The sequence below is a fragment of the Anticarsia gemmatalis genome, chromosome 2 (genome assembly GCF_050436995.1).
Source record: "Anticarsia gemmatalis isolate Benzon Research Colony breed Stoneville strain chromosome 2, ilAntGemm2 primary, whole genome shotgun sequence".
NCBI classification, from domain to species: Eukaryota; Metazoa; Arthropoda; class Insecta; order Lepidoptera; family Erebidae; genus Anticarsia; species Anticarsia gemmatalis.
In genome coordinates this window covers 8,983,317-8,996,853 of record NC_134746.1, presented here as the reverse complement: position 1 = coordinate 8,996,853, position 13,537 = coordinate 8,983,317, and the positions used below count along the sequence as shown (strand labels likewise).

At 35.3% G+C, this 13,537-nt stretch overlaps 2 protein-coding genes across 4 annotated transcripts; one reads left to right on the top strand and one right to left on the bottom strand.

The window, feature by feature from the left end:
- Nucleotides 1-2,182: 2,182 nt before the first annotated feature.
- On the bottom strand, nucleotides 2,183-11,014 carry Pcl (polycomb protein Pcl). Of its 3 annotated transcripts, none has more exons than XM_076130489.1 (11): nucleotides 10,662-11,014; nucleotides 8,101-8,313; nucleotides 7,577-7,858; nucleotides 6,019-6,164; nucleotides 5,484-5,573; nucleotides 4,985-5,067; nucleotides 4,425-4,620; nucleotides 4,089-4,256; nucleotides 3,867-3,970; nucleotides 2,877-3,783; nucleotides 2,183-2,707 (listed from the first exon to the last, which is right to left on the bottom strand). In XM_076130489.1, the coding sequence occupies exons 1-11, from the start codon at nucleotides 10,675-10,677 to the stop codon at nucleotides 2,315-2,317; spliced, it is 2,598 nt and encodes an 865-aa protein (XP_075986604.1). In that variant the 5' UTR covers nucleotides 10,678-11,014; the 3' UTR covers nucleotides 2,183-2,314. The 3 variants fall into 3 exon arrangements, with proteins under 3 accessions (XP_075986604.1, XP_075986588.1, XP_075986596.1); XM_076130473.1 differs by having other exon boundaries at nucleotides 7,577-7,870; nucleotides 10,662-11,012; XM_076130481.1 differs by having other exon boundaries at nucleotides 7,577-7,870; nucleotides 8,101-8,311; nucleotides 10,961-10,989.
- An 835-nt stretch (nucleotides 11,015-11,849) lies between these two features.
- LOC142978453 (leucine-rich repeat-containing protein 57-like) lies at nucleotides 11,850-12,927 on the top strand. The gene has a single exon (XM_076122919.1). It carries the CDS (start codon nucleotides 12,010-12,012, stop codon nucleotides 12,724-12,726), a length of 717 nt encoding a protein of 238 aa, XP_075979034.1. The 5' UTR covers nucleotides 11,850-12,009; the 3' UTR covers nucleotides 12,727-12,927.
- Nucleotides 12,928-13,537: the final 610 nt, after the last annotated feature.

Below are 13,537 nucleotides of genomic sequence, written 5' to 3'. Positions count from 1 at the left end.
AAATCGGACCAGTAGTTCCTGAGATTAGCGCGTTCAAACAAACAAACAAACTCTTCAGCTTTATAATATTAGTATAGATTTCATCGTAATCGGTTCAATAGTATTTGCGTGAAAGAGTAACAAACATCCATACAAACATTCTCACAAACTTTCGCATTTATAATATTAGTAGGATCTAAACGGACAATACAATTATTCGATAAAACGAGCCTACTCTCGCTTGTGATTATTTGTAAAAAGATGTTAATAAAGATAATGAAATGATGCTATGTAGCCTATATTCTAATGAAATTAGGATGAGAGATTGCACGAGGATATTTTCGAACGATTTTAGAAAGGTAGGTAAGTATATAAGTACAAGTTTGGTTTTAAAAATCGGCCATTAGAAAGGTGGAAACTAGGTGATGAAAAATTCATACGTATCACGATCGGCTTGACTAGGTATTGTCTAGTCGTGACAAGCGAAAGAAGAATCAATCAGGCGCACAGCGCACAGCTCCTGCGCTGCTTGCTCGTAAAATTCGTGTGGACACAACTGCGAACGTTTCATGTAACGCTTGTATTTAGCTCGTAGTGCTGTTCGCACGTAGAATTTTATTCACGTTACATTACACGGTGGATTACATTTCACGTTACACTCTCGTCTTTACCTGGACCTAGCTTAGTGGGGAACACATCAACGCGGCCCGCACCGATCATGACCCGTTCACGTCTTGCTCCCGCTTTCTGTGAGCTAGAGCTTGTGGCGTAATGAGTGCCCAGTCATTCTTGCCTATGCCCGATTTGTCGGGTTTACTTCTCTTCTCTGTTTTTTATATCTTCCAGCAGCAATTCAAATGCTTTTTTACGTAAATTGACAAGCGTCAGAGGTTTGACGAATAAAATTCAAGAATACTTTTTACTTAAGATTGCACACAAGCGTTTATTGTAATAATTGTATTCTTGAGAGCTTTTAGAAGACAAGCTCTCAACGCTCATTAACAACTATGTACAAACCTTTTATTCAGGCCGGACATGCTAACGCGTGTTGGCCTAAATAAAATGTTAGTAAAAGCGAGTTATCATATCACTCTTGTTATGTGAACGTGGTCTAAAGCGTTAAGAATATGAGGATACTCGACTGCCTATTTATTTACAACTACTGGGTTGGTCGGTAAAGGTAGGTGTCGCCAAACAAGTTAAACAATTCCAGCAATATCGGGACCAATAATATTTATAGTCCTCTGCACTGGGTTTACGTTCAGTTTGCTTTCAGGCATACAAAATTAGATTCCAGTTAGTTTCATCCATTTGCTTATTAAATAAGAATAATATCAAACTAAGATGATTTAACCCATGTAAATTACTTGTTTACTTATTCATTACATACATTTTTAACATATTAAATTTCATACAGAATACTTTTCATGCATTAACGTTAAGGGCGAATTCTATAATTTATAAAATAGCATTTTTCCTATTAGAAGAATAGCTTTTTTATGTAAGGAGACAAGCGGTTTTGGACGTTAGGAGAAAAAGAAAGGTACAGACTTGTAAGCAGTAATAAAAATAGATAGGATTATCTACAAGAAAAACAATATTTTTTTTCTGTCTGGCACTTTTATTTTTTGTGTATTTTTTGTATGGAACGTAAAAAAATTGTACTTTACACCATGTAATTTAAATTAGTACCTTACAGTAAAATTGTAACAAAATAATTTGCATCAATCTATAGGCGCGACAGGATTGAGTAGCTAAACACCGACGCACAATAGAAAATTGCCTGTATGTTATGTCGGAAGGGTCATCATATAATTTCGTTCCAATGGCAGTGACCTGAAAACGCGCTTTGCAAGAACATGCTTCGTAGACAAAATATGTATTCGAGGTGATTTTGTATTTACCTATTGTAAGTTAACTTTAATTAGGCTTCATGCACACTAGTGGCCAACCCACCGCTATTATTTTAGTGCTTTAGTATCTACAAACAAACTCGAGTAGATATATAGGAAAAAGAAAAGCAGTGGTTTTATCACCAAATTTTTTTACCGCAAGTGCATATGAGGCCTAATACTTATGCAACTGATATCCTCAGTTCATCTAAGTGCATAAGCTTCCAAGAACTATTAACATCTTTTAGTAAAAATAGAGAAAAGTTGAAAAAGAAAAAGATCTATATGTATATAGCAATAAAACAACAGAATCCAATTGGAATAATAATATATCACATTCCTTGATCTTACTGTACAACTAGACTACAGACAAGCACTTATATATTATTACATTAATAATATGTATAGATATTATTTAAATAAATTCATGTAACGCCTAAAATTTACGAGGCGTTAGAATCCCACTCGATGAGGTAGGCGGGCTGCGCACCAGGCGCCAGGCGACGCGCGAGCACGCGGAACGTCTGTCCGGCGCGGAAGTACGACTGCACGCTGGACTTGAGCGCCGAGAGCTGCTCCGCGTCCACCTCCGGCGTGGTGTTGTTCACCTTGTGAGGGCTCAGCTGTAGACTCTTCACGCTGTTAATACTATTTGAGTTGTTAGTCGTGTTCCTTCGCGCATTTTCATAGTAGTTCTTCTCTTGCCTTTGTCTCAGTCTTCTACCGTGAAATTTTGCGTTGTTCATTCCTCCGCCTTGTGTGGTGACTTCCCCATTCTCGTTTGAGATTTGAGCTGGTTTGTTCGATTCGTCAGGCAGTGGACACGACTTGTTAAGCTAGAAACAAGATAGTTGATTATTTTTGAGTTACAAATCCTTTCTTAGGGCGTAATAATGAATTAGAGGGCGCGAAGGTTTCGCATTCTACTGCGTCCGTAAATAACCGTAGAGTTGTACCAAAATGTCAGTGTTATAATCGCTGAAAAAAAAATCAAATGTTCGTTACCTGTGATTGCAAGTATTTCCGCGGTCTTCTGTATTTCCTTCTCTTTACTTCTCCATTAGGTCCAATGACTATGTCTTTTTCGCTGAGTTTCCTCTTCATCGGTCTTATGAGGGGACCCATCAATGGATTTAAGTTAACCGGTAATGATAATCTAGAGGGGAAAGGACTTTGCTTGCCGTTCTGTTTATTGTATACAGTGGAGGAAAAAGGCCTCTTGCCTGAATACGTATATTGCATTAAAAATGGGTTATTTTTACCCTGGAAGTCTTTTAGCGGTGGTATAATATGATCTAATGTACCCCGGCTGACCGAGGTTTCATCTCCCGACGACTCCACGTCATAAAAATTGCTAGGGTAGGAAGGCCTACTAGTCATATGCTGTAGGGACATTATTTTGGAATGTTCAATAATGTTCTTAGTAGACAACTTAGATACTTCTAAGTTCATGGTGGCTATTCGCGTCGTGTGCGTGTTGATGTCGACGCTAGTCACCTCACCCTTGATTGTGTTATCGACTACATTCTCTTTGGATATTTTATCTAATTTAACAGAACATGGAACTAAGGAAGTAGAATGAGATGGCACTGGAGGGTTTTCACAAACCGAATTAGTTTTGTTTGTGTTAGCTACGTTCAGTTCTGACATTTTTTCTAAGTTATCAGCTTTGGCATCGGATTTTCTAGGAGTAGACGAGAGGATAGAAGAAGGTGAAGGTTGTTCGTCTGCGTCTGTGGGTTTCTCGTAGGAACTAGTGGAATCATTTTCCGAATAAGAGTTGAGATTTTCATGGAAGCGTTTACCCATCATTAAGTTTAACCAATGGCCGTCTACTGGCACGATCATACTATTACGTTGATTATGACTTTTGTAGGAACTTTTATCGGTATTACTGCTGGAAGGTTGCGAGCTGAAAAAGTACATTGTTGTCTGTTAGGTTCTGTAATTATACTTTATAAAATAAGCGCTTCATTTTTTGTAAGAAAATTTTACCTATCCTCGATGGAAGGCGCCGGAGACTGCGCACGGGGCAGGAACCGAAGTCGCGGGGCATACTCCCGCACTAACTCATCAGTCAAGGATTCCCCCTTTTTAATCTAATACATAAAAACGAAATATTAACGTTCTAGTCTTTAATAATTTTTGCAAAAATTATATAAGAAGATATTTCTTGTGAGTAAGAAACGTAAGAAAACCAACGAGTGAAATATTTACTTGTTCTAAAGCAGAAAGCTGTAGGGGAGGCGGCGGAGGTCGGCGCAAGCGCAGGCCCCATATTGTGGCGCGTTTCTTCATCTCACGACCACACTTGAATCGCTTTCGAGACGATGTTAGCGCAGTCAATATTCTTTCTCGGCGTTCGTTTACTGGAGTTCGCCACATCTGACATTTGATTAAAATAATGAGTCAAGATGACAATTTCGGTAAAAATAATACAAAATTCAAATATCGAATTGCGAGTGTTGGCGAAGGAACTCAAACATATTGACGGGAAATGTTTCGTTCGGTATCAAAAAAGCCTTAATAAAATTTTGGTATTCATAAACAAACCTTTTCAGGTAATTGTAGCGCATGCCAATTATCCATGATGTACGGCATTATGACGTTGTCGAGGTCGAAATAATTTGGCGCATTGTATGCAGTGAGATTATATAGAGCAAGGTGCGCCAAGTCCAACCAACACAGTTCCAGTCGCCGAAGATACTCCACGCCTCCATTACAATGAGCACACGCAAATATGTATAACCTGAAAGCATATTTGGTTTGAAAATTGCCCTCGTATGTTCATGAAATAGTATAGAATGTTTCTAATAAAGATACAGAACATGGACGATCAGCGCAAGATGAAAGAGGGTCTACAGAAAATATTGTGTAAATAATGACTAAGGTTCGATCCTTGGGTATAACAATATATCAATTTTATTCAAACATTTCATAGATGGTATGTTTTGTGAAATTAACATAGGACTTAACTGATCACCGTGAAATGCGATGTATTTTTCAGAATATAGCGAAATATTCAGAATATAAAAAAATGGTTACGAACAGCCTTATAGCCCCTATGTTCAAAATAAATCGCAGTGATTTATAGAAATATGCATAAGACTCACTTGTCGCCAGCATACAACGGATATTGTAAACTCGATACGCATCTTTGGTGAAACCAACGAGAACACCGACAGCATAATAACATCTGGAAATATAAAATATTGTAAAATATTCATTGTTACACATGGACTGTGTTGATTTAAATTTAAAGGTACACGCCCTTGATGTCGCACACACTTCTAGGAGAAGGAAACCATTTACTGTATTTATAAAAAATAAATAAATTTATAGATAGAATATTTCTCGAAAGCAGCCCGGAGTTTGGTAATGTGAACGGCAAACAATGAGCGTATTTCATACATCTCTGCCTTCACCTTCAGGTATAACAGGGGCGATATCTATATGAAAACGAATATGAACAACGGCATTAAGTTGTAGTATTATAAGCACAGTGGGAACGGTCTCGTATAAAATGTTTAACGAGATATAAAACTTTATATTATATCAAGATGTAAGCCGGGTTTAGCATAGGTAAAATTCAAATTATATTTATGTAGTTACCTGTGCCAGCCAATCGCTTTTTTCTCCACAATAACAATGCTCTTGGTCTTTACCAACATCGGACGCCGCGGAGGACGTTGTCGAAGCGGTCTGAAATATATAACGCTTAATAAAGACATACGATACAGATACAAACTCCTATTATACGCGGTGTTCGTATTTTTAACGTAAAACCTGTTGAGCTGCAAGATATTTTTCTTAATATTAATAAATCGTGACTTTGACAAAGAGGGAATCACGGTTTCCTTTGACTTAACGTGCAGGAATAAACAAGGTATTTTCTGTCATCTGATGATTATCAAATAGAGACTGCGGATATAAGTTATTTTTAAGTTTCAGATTCCATGAAAAAGGCGGAATCGAAAAACATAAGAAAATCTGTTAAAGCAAGTGTCTTCGAATACGAAAAATTGTTTTAAAACTGAATAGTGAATACTCTTGAAAATAACCAGGCTTTTTCAAGAGTTAAAAAAATCAGGTTTTGCATAAAATACACGAATATCACACGTATAATTGGAACGTGGTATAAACCTACATCACAAGGCGGCGTGAGCTCCTGCTGCTGCCTCCGCTGCTGTCCCCCCTTAAATCTAAATAAGTCTGATCTCTTCAGTGCCCTGTTCTCCGCCGCCGCCACTCTGTACCTTTGGTCCACGCATCTTTTGCAGTGCCACGATGCACCTGACGACAAAAAGCTTTCACTATACACATTTCTTTTTTTAACGCGTTTCTTTCCCATAGCTGGGCAAGGGTCTTCCCCGAAAAAGGGAGCAGGATTAGGCTTCGACACATTTACTAAATTTTAATCTCACTAGTGTCATAAGTGCGAAGGTTTGGATGCTTGTTACTCAATCGCGCCAAAACTGCGGAACAACTTTGATGAAACAGGTACACAGATAGTTTATGACTTGGATTAACACGTGGGACACGTTAAAATCTTTTCACGCGGGACTATAAACTATTAATAATACAATAAGGGCAAGATCTTCTCTTCCAATAAGCTTACACCTATGAAGACCATAAGTAATTCGACTTCATGGGATGATTAATTATTCATTGTAAACTAATTTTATCATATTGGCAAAGAAGAAGGTAAAAAGTTAATTTTTGAAAGGATAACTCGTAAACGATAACGTTATTGGTCGAAACTGTGTTTTTGGAAGTATTTATATAGATAGTTTATTATTACGGGAATAAGTCACAGAAACTCTTCACGCGCAAATGATCAGCAGGCTCTTGGCACTTAAACTTCCGAACCGATACTGACTTCTAATAATGTTTTAAATAAAAAGTCGCAATAATACACATGACAATATTTTGTTAGCGAGTGGGCAGCGATCTTTTGAGTCTGTAAACAATTGTATTTGTATTGAGAATTGAGCTGGAAATCAGTCTAGTCACAACAAACGCAGTGCACAACCTGTCTATACGTATCGATTCTTTTCAAATTAGGACAAATCCAATGTCTACATCACTCTCGAGCCTTTTAAGCTGGCTGAAGTCTATACTCTCGCTTTAACGATAAATAAACACTTCATTACCCATGTTTCATTTAAACTGTAACACAAATCGCAACAGAAAAATGTTTAACATGAAATCTAACGTACCGACTATCATTTTTTATGTTGGCCTGTTGGTTTCAAGGCACGCTTATCGGTAACATTTCCGTTATAAATGCTGAGTTATAATATTTTGTATTGAAAGATTTTCAATAAATTTCGGTAACTACATAATAAAATAATGTTGTATTCACAATAATATCACATCGCAAATTGGATAGCCGCGCTGTCTGGGATTTGTAGCGTAAATAATTAGACTGAATTGTAGTAACATCGGCGAGCACATGTAACTGGATTTCTATTTTATTGCGAACTGAAAGTCGCAAAGACGGTAGATATAAAATGTTCTTTGCGTAATAGAAGTAACAATATTCCTCTCGACATGTTTCAGTTATTCACCAGCAGCTGACACTAATAGGCCAACTGCCAATTTTAAATGATTTACTTTTCGAACGGGGATTAACAAGGCATAAAATACTAGAAAAATCATTGTATAATTTCTAACAAATAGCTTTAGCAGCGGTTGATACATACCGTTAATCCACGCGTCGACCGGCGGCGAGTGACACTTAGCGTGATACCCTCTCCCGCACATGTCACACGCGATGATTGCATTCGTAGCGGGACTCGAGGCTGGGCCTTCCCTTCGCTTGCACACCACGCACATGATCCGCCCGTCGTCGGCCGGCGGCGCGCTAAGCAACTTGAGAGAAGATACAGGGGCCGATGCGTGTGTGCCGTCTCCAAACTTGACCAGACATCTCGCCACACCCGTCCCCACCTCGCACGAGTCATTGTCGTTGCTGGTGCTTAGTTCTACGATAGTTCCTGGTGGGACCAACAAGTTGTATGAACTTTCTATTTGGCATGTTTCCTACTCGTACACTGCTTAATTTCCGATACTCAGCGACTTCGATAAGAACGAAACCCTTTGTACGAGTGTTATTTTTATGACGAGATAAATACGCGTCGAAAACACTCTTTGACCAGAACAATGCACTTTCATGAAGAAATAAAGACATTTGTTGATAAAAGATAATACTCAAATTAATACACACCTAAATAATAACGTCCATCTTTGTTAGGTACGAGCACGTCATCCCCGCAGTGGAATGAATTCCCATTATTTTTCTCCGTGTTGGTAGTAGAGTCTGGCATGGCATCCTGTGTTTCTTCTTCTTTTTTCTCATTCTTTTTGCTAGCACATGGTGTGATCGTTTTGTCAAGGTCGCTCAAGAGTACATCGATCAGAGACAGCTGTGTGGAGACCTCTTTGAAAAAGAAAACAGTAAAGTAAATCAGATTGCGGATACCTTTTTACTCTTACGACAAGCGCCGAATGATTGTTTATCAATTGCACAAAAACAAAACAAACACTATAACTACAAAATCAAAGCAAAAGAGTAAAGTTAGTTAAAATTTATTTCTGTGGGATTCTTACAAGACATTGTAGATTAAAGCTATATCCAGGTATCATGAGCATAAACTTTAATCACATGGCCAGTTTTAAGAAATTTATGAATTTTAGTGTTAGTGAAGTTATGTCTTAGTTGGGGCTATGTATGATGATATGGATGAGCTATAGAAGACTAACTAATACTTTTTGTCTGTCTGCAGAATAGGAACCCCAAAAACCCAATTTTTGTTAGGAATTAATAAAAGAAGAAAGAAAAATATACAAAATTTATACTGGAAGAAAGTCTATGAGAGGGAAATGTAATGCCTTGTATTTGTTTTTCATATAATTTGAATAAAACCAAAAGTATAGTGCTGTAGAAGGCTCAAAGTTACTTTAAATACAAATTACATTACTGTACTATTTAACAGCTAAATAAAACCAAGTCTATAAGAAAATCAAAGGGTTGCACACACTCTAACTGTAAAGCCTAATATCACTAACAAAATATTGAAATACTAACACTACAATAAACTATAACCTAATACTAACTACTGCAAATCTATATTTTTGGAAGAACTATAGTGAAACTTACTTGATGTTTGTTATTCCACCATTGGTGAGCAAAATACAAACACATTAATATAGTACATTAAATTGCATAGCAAGCTCAACGGTGTATAAATGTACTGTTAAAATATAATAATTAACATTTAAATATATGTATACAGGGCTATAACAGTGGCAAATGCTTTCAATTCAAAGTGAATTACCAAAGTGTGCCATAAACAATAAAAAAAATTGTCACAGCAGATTTTACATATTACAAAACTATACACATAACAGTGTTTATATATAATATGTTGTGTAATATTTATAATTACATTTACAGATTGTTTGACTGGAGGTCATTATTATTCTTAACAATATGTAGTTATGATAACAGATGCAAACACATACATTTATTCGGGTCAATTTGCTGTTGTATTTTGTGAATTGTTTTCCTTTATTTATGTTGAGGAAAACTTTATACTTCCTATTGCACCCCTACTCATTGTTCTAAGGATATGCAGCATCAATACTATGAAGTATGAAGCACTGATCTCAGAATGTGAATTATTTCTATGACAGTACTAAAGTCTGAATAACTTCACCTGATGTTTATACCCAAAAGCCATGATAGTGAAATTCTTGAACATGATTGACAAATTGGCTATTAAAATATGTTTATTAGTAGAAGTTGCGGGCAATGAAAAATGGTTGTTGGATTATGGTGTACTTCTTCAATTTGAGAGTTGTAGTACAGTGTAAGAGACATATTAGTTACTTATATACCTACCTAGCAATTTTAAAAGTAAAGAAATATACTACACAGTATTTCAAACAATAGCAGAAACAACAGAAGACTAGTTAATGACCAATGAAGTTGGTAAACTAAGTAGAAACTTTAGAATATCAAAAGATCATCTAAATGTAAATTCAATCAATTTGATATAACTGTAATAGAAAGATGGCATCTCAATGTAAGCTTTGTAACATAAAAAGCTGTAGTATATTAATTGAAAAAGAAAGCATTCTTACATATCTTAGATGTGAGTTAGTATTGTTACTTAACTAAGTAGAACATGTATTTGTGACATGGCTATTCAATACATTATAATCTTTTCTGAGACTTAGGGCACAGTTACTGGTACTCTATTGAAGATTATGGATAAAAAATAAAAGTACATTAACACACAATGTACTGTACTGTTCATTACATTAACTGAAGTTGTCAATCTCCTTGCATAAAGAAGTCAGAGGAGGCATCAATGACACCCATTATGTTGCTTAAAAACTTTTTGCTTTGCTTTGTATTTATTTGTGGTTGTCCATTCAAAATGACAGTTTTTGGGGAATGTAATATTTTTGTGACAATATAAAAGTATCACAGAAAGGTGAGTTTTTGATTCTATTACCTTCAATTAGATTTACGTTTGACTTACGAAGATATCTCGACGAACATGCCAACGTATATACATATGATTTGTTTTCACACAGCGGCGTTCGTTAGATTACACTATGTTATTTGTGAGATTATTTCCTACAGGCAAATAATGTTGTTAGCACTAGGCACACGCTGAGAAAAGTTACGAGTAATCTGAGTAAAGCTATCATCACTAATAATCGAAGCATTTCGAAAATTATGCTTATATCTTCTTGTAACAATTATAAGGTACTCACCAGCGTTGATGTCCATTTCAATTACTATTTTTTAAACTTATTTAGAGCATTGGAGAAGCATAATTTGGACACAAATTTCATACTATATGAGCAAACACGTAAAGCATTGTCGCTTTTGCGGCCATTATACTAGTCAAACGTTTCACAGTTTTCCCGCGGTAACGAAATGTATCATAAAAATGATAATTAAACTTATTAGTTAATAATTTTATTACTTAACTACACTTTCATTTTTTCAAATGAAACACTTTTATTACTAAATTCATATTAATTATCCATTAAAAATTAAACAAAATAACCTTTCGAATATCTTCCATTGGATATATCAATCCCCTTGTGCACGTCACAAATTCACTGTTAACAAGTGAGTGAATTAAACGATGTGAACAATCGTCGGGTTACTTTGATTTATTTTTTATTTATGAAATGAATATTATTTGCAATGCCGTTAGTATTTTACGTGAGAAGTAAAATAATTGATTATTTATTTCACAACATACCTACTAAATTGATTTACGATTACGATTTAAATGTATTATGGTTAGCGAATGCATTGTTCCTACTTTTTTAGTCTATCTTATCTTATAGATTGTCTAAACTTATTAGGTTTTGAACACCATTAAATTTTGAAAAGTTTATTAATGAGGATTTCGAGATATATATTTTTATGGTTGTTGTTGAGGTACCCTTTTAGTATGATTAAAGTATCAGTTAATGTAGAGTAGAATGAATCTTTATAGCAGCGTGGTATGAGTACAAATTAATCTCAACGAATTATGCTGCAAGCTTACGTTCATTTATGTGGAAGCTGCTTATTGACCTATAAATTCTTTGTATTTATCCAAAATCAAAAAAAATGTGTAAGTTATTTTAATACCTAGATGTACCTAGCTGATAAGATGACAGCGAAATAAATATAAATAAATAAGACTTCAAAGCGCAAATCATTTAACAAATACAAAGACATTTTCGATAATTGATAAAGATTTGGTATTACGAATTAGATTTAGTCACGGTGTTAGGCTTGCGAGTACTCAGCAAGTACCTACTAGTTACCTACCTAGATAGAAAGATTTTTTTACACCTGTGTAATTAGGTCCGTAAATTCACGGAGAATGCCAGTGCCGCGATTTAGAAATGGTTCTCATTTTATTTTATCTGTGCTGATCTAAAGTTCGTTTTTGTTGTCAACATGTCAAACAATGACACATCCATCAAAAAAATCTATCAATGTCAAAGTCACAAGCCTGAAACTGATACACAATAAAAACCAAATAAATAAATTCAAGCAGCAATTTTAATGTATTCAGCAATAAGTGATTGTAACTATCTTCGATAAGCTATAAGAATGGGTAATTCTGGTATTAAACAGCACTACGACACTGCTGCCAAAACAGGTGTCCTACAATTGTCTGATTACAAATTAAAAGAAATTCCCGTCGAAGCTCAGAACCTGTGTGATACTTTGAGGAACTTGGACTTATCGAAGAACAGATTATCAACCCTGCCCGATGATATCTGTAAATTTAAGTTGTTAAAGCAGTTAAACTTGGACACAAACAAAATTGAAACATTACCTAATACTTTGAGTAACATGAAGAAATTGGAGATGTTAAACGTATCTAACAATCTTATATCATTCCTACCAGACTCCTTTGCACAGTTGAGTAATTTGAAGCAGGTTTATCTAAACAATAACAGGCTAAAAGTGTTTCCGGTACAGCTATTAGGACTACAAAACTTGGAAGTTGTTGAAATATCAAACAATAAGATTACAGAGGTACCGAGTGGAATGTCAGAACTGTACGCAGCGGAATTAAATCTAAGTCAAAATGAGATATCTGTGATAAGTGAGGATTTACATCGGGCACCAAGGCTGAAAATTTTGAGATTAGAAGAGAATTGTTTAAGTTTAGATGCAATCAAACCAAGTTTGCTCCGTGACTCTAAAATTCATACCATTAATTTAGATGGAAACCTCTTTGAGTCAAAGCAGTTAGTGTCAGTTGAAGGCTATAATGAATACACTGAGAGATATACTGCCATGAAGAAGAAAATGTTCTGATGTATTGAAATTTCTTTGGCTTACAATAATCTTAACACATATTTTCAAATTCTTTGCAAATATTTGAAAGATTTAAATAATTATTATAAGAGAACATAATATTGTAATAAAGTCTATACACCAAATCTAGTTTACTTATTTATAGTGTTTTTCACTTGTTCCATATGTTATGTGATCAGAAATATATAATTATTGCTACAATTTCAGTATTTTTAATGAAATACCCTTTCTATACACAAATAATTCACATTTCCTTATTAATTTTGAAAATGAAGTTAAAGGTGAAGAATCACATATTTATCTCATGTTTTTATACTGTTTCACTTTTTTTTTTACTTTAATCTTGTGACTCCTAAACATTTTTTGGTGTCCCAAATGTAAAACTGTATATGAAAAAAATTTACGACAATATTATAAGCACTAACACATTTAAAATTGTATGTGAATTCATAATGATGTAATCATACTATTCCAACGACTTTAACACTTGATTAGTACCCGCCGATTGCCTTTGTGTCTTAGTCGGAACAGTGTATGCGAATGTTACGCCGAAGTCTCAAGTTCGAATCCTTGGGCCGGCCAGTCTCGCCTCGAAACATCGGGGTACCTACTCTCAGCGACAGAACTCAACAGAACTCCCTAGATTTAATTATCACCCAATTATTGATATTGTTTTTAAATATAGTTAGATGCAGCTCAAAATTCTGTGTCGGATTTAAAATTATGTTCTAAAGCGCCGCCTATGTAAATGTTTAACTCCTGTGGTGTTTCTAACACATTAATCACATAAAATGACTAATTAGCTTACTTT